This window comes from Pichia membranifaciens, assembly GCF_001661235.1.
Source record: "Pichia membranifaciens NRRL Y-2026 unplaced genomic scaffold PICMEscaffold_3, whole genome shotgun sequence".
Classification (NCBI taxonomy): domain Eukaryota; kingdom Fungi; phylum Ascomycota; class Pichiomycetes; order Pichiales; family Pichiaceae; genus Pichia; species Pichia membranifaciens.
In genome coordinates, this window is record NW_017566984.1 from 305,274 (window position 1) to 318,296 (window position 13,023).

Genomic DNA, 13,023 nt, shown 5'->3' on the forward strand with positions numbered 1-13,023 from the left:
TAATGATAATGATGTATCTTTCTATTTGTATATAGAACAATTTTATGATTTTATTTACCACCCGAGATTTCTCTCTCCTGTCTATAGCAACAATAAGTGAAAATTGTCAAACTACATGAAAAAGCATGAGCCAGAATAATTCCGTCAAAACATCTGTGGCTCTACCTTACTTCGAGCTCAACAATGAAAGGGGCCTTTTTAACGCTAGCTGCACAGTCTATAAAATTTTTGTCTCATGCTGTAAAACCTCAGGTCACGTGAATCTGAAGTATTTGCGGAATTCGAGTCAAAGCATCAGAATTGAAAGTTTGAGCACAGAGCTCTCTTGTAATGCATCTCTTGAAACGCTAAGGGTGCAAAACAGGATAGTCTCAACCAAAGGAAAGAATCAAATTTCATGACAGCAGTGGCAGAGATGACGATAAACAACAATACAAGTTCTGCTGAGGGTGCCGACTCATCGCAGACGATCGAAATTTACAAGCAGGCTTTGACATTTAATGTTATAGCCAAGTATGACCCACTGATTTCACAGCTCCTACACATATCCTCCTACTGTGTGATTTATCAGTATGATGAAGAGGCTGAAGATTGGGTGAAGAGCTCTTACATGGGACCTGTTAGTGTCTATGCACGTCGAAGTGTTTGGGATAAGAATGGAAAAGATGATAACATCACAAGAGTAAGGGTCGACAACGTCCTAGCTGCGAAACAGGGCGACTTATACCGGTTTGGTTTGATCGTGCTAAATCGTTCACAACCAGAAAATTTTAGTTTGGGTTTTTTGGGAGATAAATACTTATCTCAAGAAGATTTGGATGAGGATCGTGGGCTTTTGATTGAGAAGAGTGATCAACTCATCATTGTGAGAGATTTCAATGGGAAAGCTTTTGGATTGTGGATTTTTGATGAGAAAGACCGTGACTACCTATATCAACTATTAATGTATTGTACTGACCAGCTGGTATGAGAAATCCGCCAGTCGTTTTTATGTAATTTTACAGGATTTATAGTAAGCTTGATAATAAAACTGAAGCTAAAATTAAACAATGAGCTAGGATACAGGATAAACAGGGGTGTGTGATATTGTCATGTAAAAAGCAAGTGAAACATGATATGAGATTGAAAATTTGAGAAAGTTAACTAATTGGCCGGAGTAACAGGAGTGTTTGCCGCATTCTTTTTCTTTGCAGGAGCACGTTTCTTCTTCGGAGGTTCTGAGGCCGATGTCGCTGAAGTTCCATCAGGGATTCCTTCCGTAGCTGCCTGGGCTGCCGCCTGTGCTGCAAGTTGCTTTTTTGTAGGCTTTCTTGGTTTCTTCGGCTTATCATTCTTCTTCCGAGGAGTTGAATTCTTACCAGCGCTGGCTTTCCCAGCCTTTCCTTTGGAATTAGCAGCAGAGGTGGAGTTTCCGCCATTATCTTCGGATTTGACCTCCCCATCTGCCATAGTCGAATTATCAGCGTTTTTGCCTTGAAAAGAAAATGATTTTTGATTGTTTATATTGCCCATCACTGACCCAAAACTTGTATACCCAACAGGAGGACTTTGAATACTCGAAACACCTCTGAGATTATTCTCTTTCTTGATCAAGTTTTGATGTCTTAAGTTTTCAATAAATCTCAATCTCTCGAATCTAGGAACTTCCACAGATTGTTTGCTTGCCGATATATTACTATGAGGCGAAGACTTACCCATGATAAGCATTAGCTTTTCATACTTAGAGTTGGATTGAGAGCCGTCTTGATGTAATGGCTTGTAATCGTAATTTTCATAAGTAAGAGCTCTCTTTTTATGATTCAATTTGGACTTCACCAATTCCCTCATATCCTGCCTGTGTGTAAAAATCATCCTGTCCTCCTTTTCATCGTAATGTGGAAAAACCATCTCCGAAGTTGGCCACAACGATCTACCCTGCAGGTACGGGTTGTTAGTTGGCTGCAAATTGACACTTCTGGTTATAGCAGTCAATATCTCACTTTCATATGTCAAGACAAAAGAGTCTCCAAACATTTGCGTATCGGTAGTTAAACAGAAGTCTTCATACAATGCTGATTGCGTTAGCCGTAAGATTGTTCTATACTCTTTGAATCTTTTTGGAGCCTTCTTCTCATTTTTGCTCTCGGGTATCTCGGTACTGGTTGTACTAGCGTTAGCGTTTATTTTATCCGGTGATTGATTAGAGGAGTTCTCCAGGCTATCATTCGCAGCAGGAACACTAGGATTGATGTTCGGAACCATGGCACCAAGATCTTTGGATTCACTAGAGGGCACCGGGGTTGGCTCTTTAGGTGGCAAAAGAGAAGCATCATCAACTATTCGGTGGTCGTAAATCCTTAGAATAATGTTCCCATCATAAAGCTGTATGTTTCCATCTTTTATGATTTCCATCAGTGCATCAGGTATTTTTTTCTTTGCCACATACGTAAGGAAGTCCTTTATTGCAGGATCATTTTTTGGTATTAAGTTCTCGTTATGGCCAAATCTATAGTGCTCTTCATGAATGTGAAAGTCCAAGGAAGGAGGACTGTTTTCATACTTTTTCAAAAGCTCTTGATCCGACTCATAAAAGCGCTGTGTTTTAGCTTTCCTTCGCAGATATTGCAATTTCAATAGTTGTTTCTGTTGTACATTCAACTTGTCATACTGCTCTGCAGTCAAGTTAAAGTATTTTTGCTGCTGTCTTTGCTGCAATAACTTTTTTTGGTGCTCCTGTTGCTTGAGCTGTTCTAAGTGGGCTTGCGAGGGATTTACGCTACCGTTAACTTGATTCCCCTGGGGGATTCCAGCCTGTTGCTGAACCAAAGAAGCAGCATTGGACATCTGACTCATATATTGATTAACCGATTGATTAACAGGCTTGTTAACAGGCTCATTGACAGGTTGATTAACTGGTCGATTGACAGGTTGATTAATATGCTGATTCAACGGGAGATTAACAGGACTATTCACGGGTTGGTTAACAGAAAGATTAACAGCTGGATTGACAGGGGAATTGATGTTATTCAGAGGAGAAGCTGAAATTAAATTTGCTGCAAGAGGACTATTCACAGGCAGGCTCATACCGGTAGAAATCTGCATTGGCGTTTCTGTGCCACTTGTTCTTTGTGAGGTTGAATTGACAGGCAATGATTTTCCTCCAAGAGAAGCATGTGATAGGGAAGGAGAAAACTCCGGTGTACCTGTTCCGGGAAGTGATTTCCCGGGAACCGTCTTACCAGATACGGTTTTTCCTGGCAGAGACTTTCCTGGCAGAGACTTTCCGGGCAGAGACTTTCCTGGAAGAGACTTTCCTGGAAGAGATTTTCCGGGCAGAGACTTTCCGGGCAGGCTTTTACCAGGAACAGACTTCCCAGGAACCTTCTTTCCAGGAAGTGATTTCCCAGGGATGGACTTTCCACTGTAGGAGGAAGTCTGCTGCTGTTGCTGCTGTTGCTGTAGGGCCCTCTGGTGCAATTGCTTCTGACGTACAGCCTGTGCCTGCCTTAGCATCTGTTGGTGTCTTTGGAGAATCTGGACGTCAGTTCTAGTGAGCTCCCCACTCCTTAACAATTGCTGGAATCGCTGCTGCTTGGTCATACCTGGTCCCGGTTGTATCTTCCTCAAAAGAGACTGAACGTAGGCTGGATTCCAGCCACGGACTTCAGAACCTTGCTGACGCTGCTGTGGACTTGCTTGACCCATGTGCCCCATCTGGCTCGCATTATTCATCTGGTTCATTTGGCCCACATGTCCCCTTTGGCCCATCTGACCCAGCTGGTGCTGATTGTTTATCTGTCCTATTGCATTCAGGTTCATCTGAACCCCTGCTGGAGCCAGATGGTTGATCTGGTTCATTTGGTTCAGCTGGCTCATCTGGCCCATCTGGTTGCCCTGGCTTATTGAGTTCATCTGGCTCATCGGATTCATATTCAGCTGGTTTAATTGGCCCATATGATCCACAGGACTCGGCTGATTAGGCGATTGTGCCATACCCATTTGGTTCACTGGATCCATAAACGAACCCAACCCGTTCGTTTGGCCATTCTGGTCGAATCCAAGGTTGTTAGGCTCTCCACCGGTGCTCATACTACACTACCTGGGAAAAATCAACTGTTCACTGCGGTTTTAGGACTTCCAGCAGCCGGCAAAGCCTCCGCTAGACCTCTTGTTTCTACTACCTCTTTATAAGATTCATGTTGCACCAAGAAAAGTCCTGAAATTTCCCCTGAATTTGTTTTAGGTCGATCGACCCCAAAACACGCCGATCGACCTAAAACATAAGGCTCAAACTGCGACGCATGAAGTTTGCTCGACCGGCGAACGGCACACCTGGAGGGCGAAAATTATCTAGACACGCTCTGCCATCCGCATATGACTGGGTTTTTCTGCTTTACCCATGCCAGACAGATGCTCTGCTAAAAAGTGATTCCGGAGATGCTGTAAGTAGTCCTTGGTGGGTTTCATGTATTTGTTCACACCGCAGTCAAACATCGGTAATACAGTCTGTTCAAAGCTACCCAGATCTTGGAAAACGTTTTTCACGTGTCAGATCTCCACCCCCTGTTGAACTCCAACCCAAGTCCGCCCTGGTTGCCTTCTCCGTTTGATTTGTGTTGAAGATCAGCACACTACTATCCCGCACAGGAATCCACAGAGGCAGACATTTATGAGTACCCAAAGTTTAATAATTTTTCAGTTCATTTCTTCTTGATTCGGTATCGATCTTTTTTTTGCAGAAAACACAATAAAAAACTCAATTAGATAAAAAATCTTAAAATCAAGTTATACCATTTTGTTTTATTAACTAATTTCCTTCCCAGCACCTAAAGCTCTCTTTTTATTAGTTCAGTTCATTTTTTCTTTTAATCTAAACTACAGGTTATCGTTTCATTTCACACAGCTTCACCTATCTCATTTTATTACATTTCATTTGCTCAGTCAATATTAATATTCACTTCTAAACAGCTTGATTTGATATTTTCCACCCAGTCCATTAGAGTATACAAAATATTAAAAGACCCTTTCCTTCAGCAATAACTAATGTCGAACATAAACAGATTTCTAGCCCAGCAGCTACATTCTAATAACGGCTCAGCCCCAAACTTAAATATCACAGATGAGAATGGCTCAAATAATCACACCGGCCAAGGGCTCAACAGCTGGAACTCGGATATGAACTTCCAATCCCAAAACTTACCAAACCAGCAACCTGTATATAATATCCAAATGCAAAACTCTAGTTCTTTCGGCCAAATTCCAAATGAGCATCTCAACAACAACACCAATTTATATCAAAACCAGCTGCTTGGCGTCCACCACGACAACCAGTCGATGCATGCAAACCAATATAGTCTTCTACATTCCAACCTGGATTCTCCCCAGTTCAATGCTTCCATGTCAAATATCCCTCCAATGAATTCCGTTACACCAAATTCCATTCCACTGCTAAATCAACAATCTGCAAACTCTTTACTACAACAACCGGCTTCTTCTCATATACTGCCAAATTCGGTGTCCATGACCCCCCAGTTAAGCACCAACTCTCTGCTTGGTGTTAGTGATATTACATCCCAAGACCCAAATCTAAACGGTAACTCTGCCGCCACAAACAGCAGTGTAGGCATAGGAGCTGAAATATCATCTGTTCCATCGAGAACTGTTTATTTGGGCAATATTCCTAGTGGAATAACTCCATATGAGCTACTAAACCACGTTAGATCTGGTACAGTTGAGTCTTTGAAAATGATTTCATCAAAGAATTGTGCTTTCATTTCTTTTCTAGATGAGAAGTCAGCAACTTTGTTTCATTCAGATGCTATTTTGAAGAGATTGACGATTAATAATCATGATATCAAAATTGGTTGGGGAAAACCGACTCCGGTCCAGCCTATAGTTGCTTCTTGTGTCTCTAGATATAATGCGACCAGAAATGTCTATATCGGAAATTTACCCGAAAATACGTCAGAAAAAGAATTGGCCAACGATACCAAAGAGTATGGTGAGATCGACACAATAAAAATGATTCACGAGAAAAAAATTGCTTTTATTCATTTCACTTCTATTTTAGCTGCAATAAGATGTGTTCAATCTCTCCCCTTGATTGAAAAATACAAGGATCGTAGAATTTTTTACGGCAAGGACAGGTGTGCCTTCATCACGAAAACTCAGCAACATAACGCAGCTCAATATTTAGGTCTAAATCCAAATACTGAAAATTTCTTGAGCCAAGTGGATAGAGACTTAATTGCAAACGCATTAGTCCAGCAATCAAATGCTGCTGCAATGATTGCTACTACTACAGGTGGCACATCCAATTTGGGAAACAGAACTATTTATTTAGGTAATTTGCATCCCGATTCAACCATTGAAGAGATCTGCAATGTTGTTCGTGGTGGTATTCTCCAAAACGTCAGACTTATAAATGAACGACACGTGTGTTTTGTTACATTCATTGATCCAATTTCTGCTGCTCAATTTTATGCAATGTCTTCCTTACATGGCTTGATAATTCACAATCGAAAGATCAAAATCGGTTGGGGAAAACACTCCGGGCCTTTGCCAAATTCCATTAATTTGGCTGTTGGTAATGGTGCTTCAAGAAATATCTATATTGGAGGCTTGGATAAGATTCCAGAAATCCAATTCACAAAGGATAAATTGTACTACGATTTCAAGGAGTTCGGTGAAATTGAGCAGATTAACTTTTTCCAAGAAAGACATTGCTGTTTTGTCAATTTCACCAACATTTCCAATGCCATTAAAGCAATTGATGGTATTAGAAACAACCCTGATTACCAAAGGTGCAAAATTAACTTCGGTAAGGACAGATGTGGTAACACCCCGAGACAATTCCAGTTGAATGCTAACGGTAGTAATGGCAACGGCAATGGCAATGGCAATGGCGAAGTTGAGAACGATCTTGCGCCAAATGATTTCAATAATTTCTCTGCTACAGGTAATGATATCAACACTGTTGGTGGTGCTCTTAACGCCTCTGCTACAAGCGGTAATGGGCAGTTCAATTATTCATCTAACTCAGAAGGCGAAGGCGAAGAAGAGGAAGAAGACTACATTGACGAGGCAACTATCAGGTTCCAACCATTGGGAATCACTTTCGATGAACCATCAAACCCACCTCAGCTATAACTCAAAATCTTTTAGCTCCAGTTTTTTCTCTGCTATTTTGCTTGTTTTCTATTTTTCATTTTTCAATTTACTAGCTTCTCACTTCCCCACTTCAATACTTATCTTATTTCATTTCATTTTATTTTATCTTAGTCTGCTTCATATGTTGTCATTTTCTAACTTTTTCCAACTTTACTTTTTTAAATCTAATTTTCAATTTTTCATGTGGTTGTATTGTTTTGATCTCTTTCCCTTTCTCTTCTTTCATTCTACTTTCCTTTACTTTCATTACTTTTTCTCTTATTCTCCATCATTCTTCATATTGCAGAGTGCACATTCAAGTGCCGAATAGTTATTTTCTACACGTTTACCTAAATAAATATATCTAATATAACTCATGCATCCTTTCAGTTTTCAGTTTTGACATCGGCTTTGGCATTCCGATCGGAGCGCGTTGCCCCAGAAAGGGAATAGATGACGGCAATGAAAAATCATACATCGGATTGGAGGGTTATAGAGCTTCTCCAAATCCGATTTTGATATCAAACTTTCAGATAAGTGATGAAATCTGATAATTCAGAGTCACCGTTTTATTGTACCAAATTCTTGTGCAACTAGAGATATAACAGGAACCAAGGTTTTTATAAGGACATATGTGCTCTTAAAATCTTATCTGATTCGGAATTTGTCACTTCCCATATTCCCTTTCGCCTCCCTTGAAATATTTTTTCATCTTTCAGTCACAGCACAGGACTACAAAATTGAATGATGCAAAAGATTTTACAATTTGCAAGGAAATCTTCACAGTTTGTTGATTCCTTGGGGGTGGAATCAAAAGGTATTCACAGGTACCTGCCATCGGAGAGATACGATAAAAATTCATGGGGCCCCTACATATCGACATTGGGTCTTTGGATATCCGGATGCGGAGGCTTGACGTCGATGTCTTCATTCTTTCTTGGACCATTGATCTTTGGATTAGGATATAAAGATACGCTTATATGTGGGATACTAGGCACTCTTTTAGGGTGCTTGGTGGCAGCATACTGCTCCACAATGGGCCCACGGTCTGGACTTCGACAAATGTGCAGTGCAAGATATCTATTTGGTCCATGGATGGTCCGAGTGGTTAGCTTAATCACTATAATTGGATTTCTAGGATGGAGTGTTACCAACAGTGTTCTTGGTGGTGAAATATTGAAATGGTTGAGTGGTGGGCGCTTAAGTTTGAGTGTTGGTATTGTCATTGTCAGTGTAATGAGTTTAGTGGTTGCACTTTTTGGCATTGAATACGTTTTGAAGTTTGAAGGTGTCATTGGTATTTTTGTCTTGCTTGTTGTTTTCTTGCTCTATGTTATCAGTGGCAAACAGTATGTTAAGTATGAAAATTTGCAAACTTTAGGCGACAGTGGTTTAACCAAGGTGGGAAATAGAATTTCTTTTTTCACACTTGCTTATTCTGTGACTGCTACCTGGGGCGGTTGTGCTGCCGACTACTACATTATCTTTCCCGAAGATGTTCCACAGGTTAATCTATTCTTGCTAACTTTCTTTGGGATTTTTTTACCAACGGTGTTTGGTGCCGTTGTGGGAATGTTGATTGGTAACGCGGCAGTTGGAAACGAATTATGGAATGAGACATATGCTGAAAAGTCATTGGGTGGATTGCTTAACCTTGTTTTCGACAGATGGGGAAATTTTGGCAAGTTTTTGATAGTGGTTTTCTGGTTGTCATTAATCACAAACAATATCATCAACAATTATTCTAGTGCGTTATCAGTTCAGTTATTAGATGACTTAGCATACAGATACCTCAGTAGATGGTTTATTGTCATCATTATCTTTGTGATAACTCTATTATGCTCATTGGTTGGACGGGACCACTTTTCAGAGATTCTTTCTAACTTCTTACCAATGTTGGGATACTGGATCAGTATCTACTTCACGTTGTTAATCGAGGAAAATGTTATTTTCAGATCTACAAGTTTAGTATCTCTTTTTAGAAAAGAGATGTTTGAAGTGCCAGACAGCCCAAATATTACGGATATCGAGAACTGTGAAACCACATTGGATGATACCATAATAACGGAAAAAAATGATCAGTTTAGAACAGAAAACAACACCGCTTTATCATCCTCGTCATGCTCATTATCACCATCTAGTGTGGGACCATTATCGGAAAATGAAGCCTCCAACAAATGTCACAAGTTTCCTCCGTTTTCATCGGTGAACTCGAAACCGTACTACAACTTTGAAGCTTGGAATGACAAGTATGTGTTGACAAACGGGATTGCGGCCACCTTTGGATTCTGCTGCGGTGTTGCAGGAGCAATTGTGGGTATGAACCAAGTATACTTCAAGGGGCCTATTTCCAGGTATGTTGGTGAAGATGCGGCTGATCTCGGAACCTTCTTGGCCATGGCATTCACTGGTGTATCGTACCCTCTCGCTAGATGGCTAGAGTTAAGATATTTCAAGAAATAAGCGTGTACATCAGTGATCGCTTTTGTAACACTAACTCAAAGACACCTTTGCTACTAGTCTATGAATAATATTATTCAATTTACCCACCAACTGAGACACTATTTATTTACCTACTATATAGCCTTCCGGTATTGAAGCACTGTAACATTAATGCTCAGGATAGAACCACGATAAGATATAGTATTTGAAGAACCACGCAATTGATTCCCACAATGAGGCAAAACTGAACCCCCCATTAGGTTTTGGGATGTCGTTGTCGCCTTTTTTCGGACCAGTTGTTGCCAATTGAATATCGTGGGTAGTAGCCTCAAGTGGTGCGTCAGCCTCATGGTTGTTTTCTTCACCACTTGTAGGAGCAGTCTCGTCTTGGCCTTGTTCAGAGGCGTCAAAAAGCTCGTTTTCATGAAAAGACTTGTGGTCAAACACCTCTTCCTCTTCCTCTTGTTGCTCCAATTTGCCAGCAACACTATCAGCTTTGCTATCCTCTTGCTTTTGCTCTTGCTTTTGCTTTTGCTCTTGCTCCTCCTTCTGCTCCTTCCTGACGCTTCCCGGCTTGCTACCCGTGTGAGTCTTATTTTTCAAAATAACAAACGTGACATTGTTCTCGTTCCCGTCGGCATCCTTCTCAAGAGGTGCCGAAACATCGCAGATCCATTTGTTCTCGTCGACCACATACTTGTACATCACTTTGTGGTCCACCGGTAGGTCGACGTCCAAATCGAGACACCAGTCCTTTGACTCCGTGTCAAAGGCCAACGCAGCTGCATTCGGGTCCCAGTTGTTAAAAGTACCAGCAACGTTGACATTTGTGTGCGTCTCAAACGGATCCTTGAGTTTGAAGTTGATGTAATTAGGCTTTGTCATGTCAAATCGGGGAGTGGAGTACCTTTACTCAACACAGAACAATCCAACCGACTCTGCACCCGCTAGCTAGCAAAAAGAGAATGCCCAAAACGTGTAGCCAAGCCTGCTCCAGTTTGCCTCCTCTGCCACAGTCAGAAGTGCCAGATCAACGCCTCCAGTGGCAACAACAAACGAAACAACCTTTTCCCAAACACGACACGGCCAGGCAGGAACCCTTCTTCCGACATCAGCTTATCGCCCCTCCACACAGGGCTGAGCATTTTTCGCTCCTCCTTTGGGAAATTCTCTACTCCGAGAGGAAAATGAGGGGATGGGATGGCCAGGCAGGGCCCACAAGACCAGCTTTACCGGGTCATGAGTAGCACGCAATGTCTACTGATGGCCACTGCTGGGGACGGAGGAAACAAAGGAATCCAGGAAACCAAAGGGTATTTGGATTCTCGTTTGAGTTGTACAGAAATACAAATAGACAGCTATCTATGAGAGTTTTTGGTTGTGTTTTGGGGATCGGCTCAGGCACTGTACTCGATGGAATATCCTAGCTCCTCCGTGCACTTGGCTTTGGAGGCGGACATACAGGCATCTAGAATGACCTCGTCCCTTGCTTCGAGCTGGATGCCGAATTCCTTAGGCCAGTAGGTCTGTGCGGTTCTGTCGGCGGCGTAGTTGAGGTAGTCGAAGTCCGGTGTCTTGCTTGGGTCTCCGTGTACCTTGAATAAGAGACAGACACGGGTTAGGATCACATATAGGATACGGTTGGAGAGGTTGATGGCTGTGCATGCTCTAGATCCTGCACCAAAGGTGAAGTGGTATGGTGGCACATCGACAGACTTGTCCGTCATGAATCTCTCTGGGTCGAATTCGTGGACTGTAGGACCAAAGTGGTTTTCGTCGTGGTTGGCCGCCTGGGCGTTCAATATCACAGTGACACCTTCGGGAATGACCGTGTCGTTCCATTGGAAAGGCTTGGTGGTTTTCCGGGCAGGGATCAATGGAATAACGGCGTACATTCTCAAGAGCTCACGGATGAAGGAGACACCAAACTCACACTTTTCTTCGCAAAGGACGTTTTCGTATGCACTCTCAACACTGCCGTAAATCTCGACCAACTCGTCGTGAATTCTTTGTTGCCATTTGGCACCGTTTGGACTGACGAGCTGTAACAAGATCAAACTGGCAGTGGACCCGATTGTCTCAAAACCACCGGACACCAAACCGACACAGATACTCTTGATGTCATCGATATTGAGTCTAGCCTTGCCGTCGGTGTTGGCAAAGTCTCCAACAATACTCTTTCTGGTGTCCTTGTGGCTGATGGCCTCCTCGGTCAACTTGCCCAACCAGATGTTTCTCTTTTCGCTGGCCTCGACTGCCTGTCTCTTCCTTTCGTTTTCAGGCAAAAGTCTGACAAAAGGAACAAAGTCTTGAAGGTTGTTGTTGGTGGAACGGAACGACGAGATGAGTTTGACCATCTCAAGGATCTCGTTCAATAATGGAGTTTCGATTTTGTCAAATCTGGTGGCATAGCTCAACATTGCAGTGAAGTTCAAGGCCAATCTTTGTGTGTACTTGTAAGGGTAGATGTACTTACCTTGTGAGTCTCTGTAGAAGTCCCTGAGAAAGGAGAACCCTTCCAAGTCGATCAACCCAGCACGCTCTTTGATGGCAGGCGTGGTCATGTATCTCTGGACATTCAAACGTCTCTTCTTACACGTCTCATTCCATGGAGAGGTACCAATAGTTAAGCCCTGGGAAGTGGAGACTAGCTGGTGGAAGGTGTAAAACAACGGTCTGTCGATAAGAGCCGTTTGGTTCTTGATGAACCATTCGTTTGCAGCGTCATACGTGTTCACAAACACGACTCTTTGCGTGCCCATCAAACACTGGAAAACCGGAGCCCCCTTTTCCAAAGAAAGTTTCTGGAGATTGGTAGGATGGTCTTCACCTAGCGTTGTCAGTATACCGAAGAAAGGAGAGTTGGTTTTGACTTCTGGCAACCCGTCGATCTTGGGCTGGCTTGGCTTGATGGTGAAGTTGTATAGCCATACCGCCAGACAGAAACAGCCAAGAACCAGCACCACTCCGCCCAGTTGAAGTGTGGAGAGATTTCCGAAAACAGATGTCTGTAGCATGTTGACTATTCTACAGAACGATTGCTTGACAACACAGATCAGAAGGAAGCTGGGGGTCCAACGCCAGGAAAATTTTCATCTTTGTCCCACCTGACAGATGGGCTCTGGCTGTTATATATACGTCCTTCTCCGAACACACTACTCGTTCCACCTGTTACCAATGCTGATTCTCCGATTCATGGACCCCCTAATAGGGCTCACGGCGGAAGAACGTCCGTCTCTGCGAAGCATCTTCGAGAAGCGTCGGATAAGCCGACACATGAAAATTCGGCCTCAAGGCCGATAACTAGTACATCTCCGATCGGGTTGACGACAGTGAGTTCTCAACAAAGGCATCGGGTACAACTTTACTATAGAAATAGACGTAACTACTGTCCCTATTTCTTCAGATGGTCTGGCTTTTCTGTCCAAAAGACCTAGCAGCACGATTAGGAGA

General features: G+C 42.6%; 6 protein-coding genes across 6 annotated transcripts; 3 read left to right on the forward strand and 3 right to left on the reverse strand.

Annotated features, from left to right (window-relative positions):
* Window positions 1-339: 339 nt before the first annotated feature.
* Window positions 340-1,451, forward strand: PICMEDRAFT_16233 (hypothetical protein). The gene has a single exon (XM_019161132.1). The coding sequence runs from the start codon at window positions 416-418 to the stop codon at window positions 968-970; it is 555 nt and encodes a 184-aa protein (XP_019017447.1). The 5' UTR covers window positions 340-415; the 3' UTR covers window positions 971-1,451.
* On the reverse strand, window positions 1,144-4,068 carry PICMEDRAFT_11342 (hypothetical protein; the record flags this gene model as incomplete). The annotated part of the gene is made up of 1 exon (XM_019159781.1): window positions 1,144-4,068. The coding sequence occupies one exon, from the start codon at window positions 4,066-4,068 to the stop codon at window positions 1,144-1,146; it is 2,925 nt and encodes a 974-aa protein (XP_019017448.1).
* A 1,542-nt stretch (window positions 4,069-5,610) lies between these two features.
* PICMEDRAFT_26740 (hypothetical protein) lies at window positions 5,611-6,849 on the forward strand (the record flags this gene model as incomplete). The annotated part of the gene is made up of 1 exon (XM_019162462.1): window positions 5,611-6,849. A coding segment is annotated over one exon (1,239 nt), but the record flags the coding sequence as incomplete, so codon positions are not given.
* Window positions 6,850-7,506: 657 nt separating this feature from the next.
* Window positions 7,507-9,591, forward strand: PICMEDRAFT_51848 (hypothetical protein; the record flags this gene model as incomplete). Its single annotated transcript, XM_019163159.1, has 2 exons — window positions 7,507-9,119; window positions 9,270-9,591. Exons 1-2 carry the CDS (start codon window positions 7,873-7,875, stop codon window positions 9,589-9,591), a joined length of 1,569 nt encoding a protein of 522 aa, XP_019017450.1. The 5' UTR covers window positions 7,507-7,872.
* A 73-nt stretch (window positions 9,592-9,664) lies between these two features.
* On the reverse strand, window positions 9,665-10,805 carry PICMEDRAFT_128492 (hypothetical protein). The gene has a single exon (XM_019159974.1). It carries the CDS (start codon window positions 10,453-10,455, stop codon window positions 9,739-9,741), a length of 717 nt encoding a protein of 238 aa, XP_019017451.1. The 5' UTR covers window positions 10,456-10,805; the 3' UTR covers window positions 9,665-9,738.
* Window positions 10,806-10,864: 59 nt separating this feature from the next.
* PICMEDRAFT_16241 (hypothetical protein) lies at window positions 10,865-12,954 on the reverse strand. Its single transcript, XM_019161133.1, has one exon. It carries the CDS (start codon window positions 12,585-12,587, stop codon window positions 10,968-10,970), a length of 1,620 nt encoding a protein of 539 aa, XP_019017452.1. The 5' UTR covers window positions 12,588-12,954; the 3' UTR covers window positions 10,865-10,967.
* Between the last annotated feature and the right edge of the window lie 69 nt (window positions 12,955-13,023).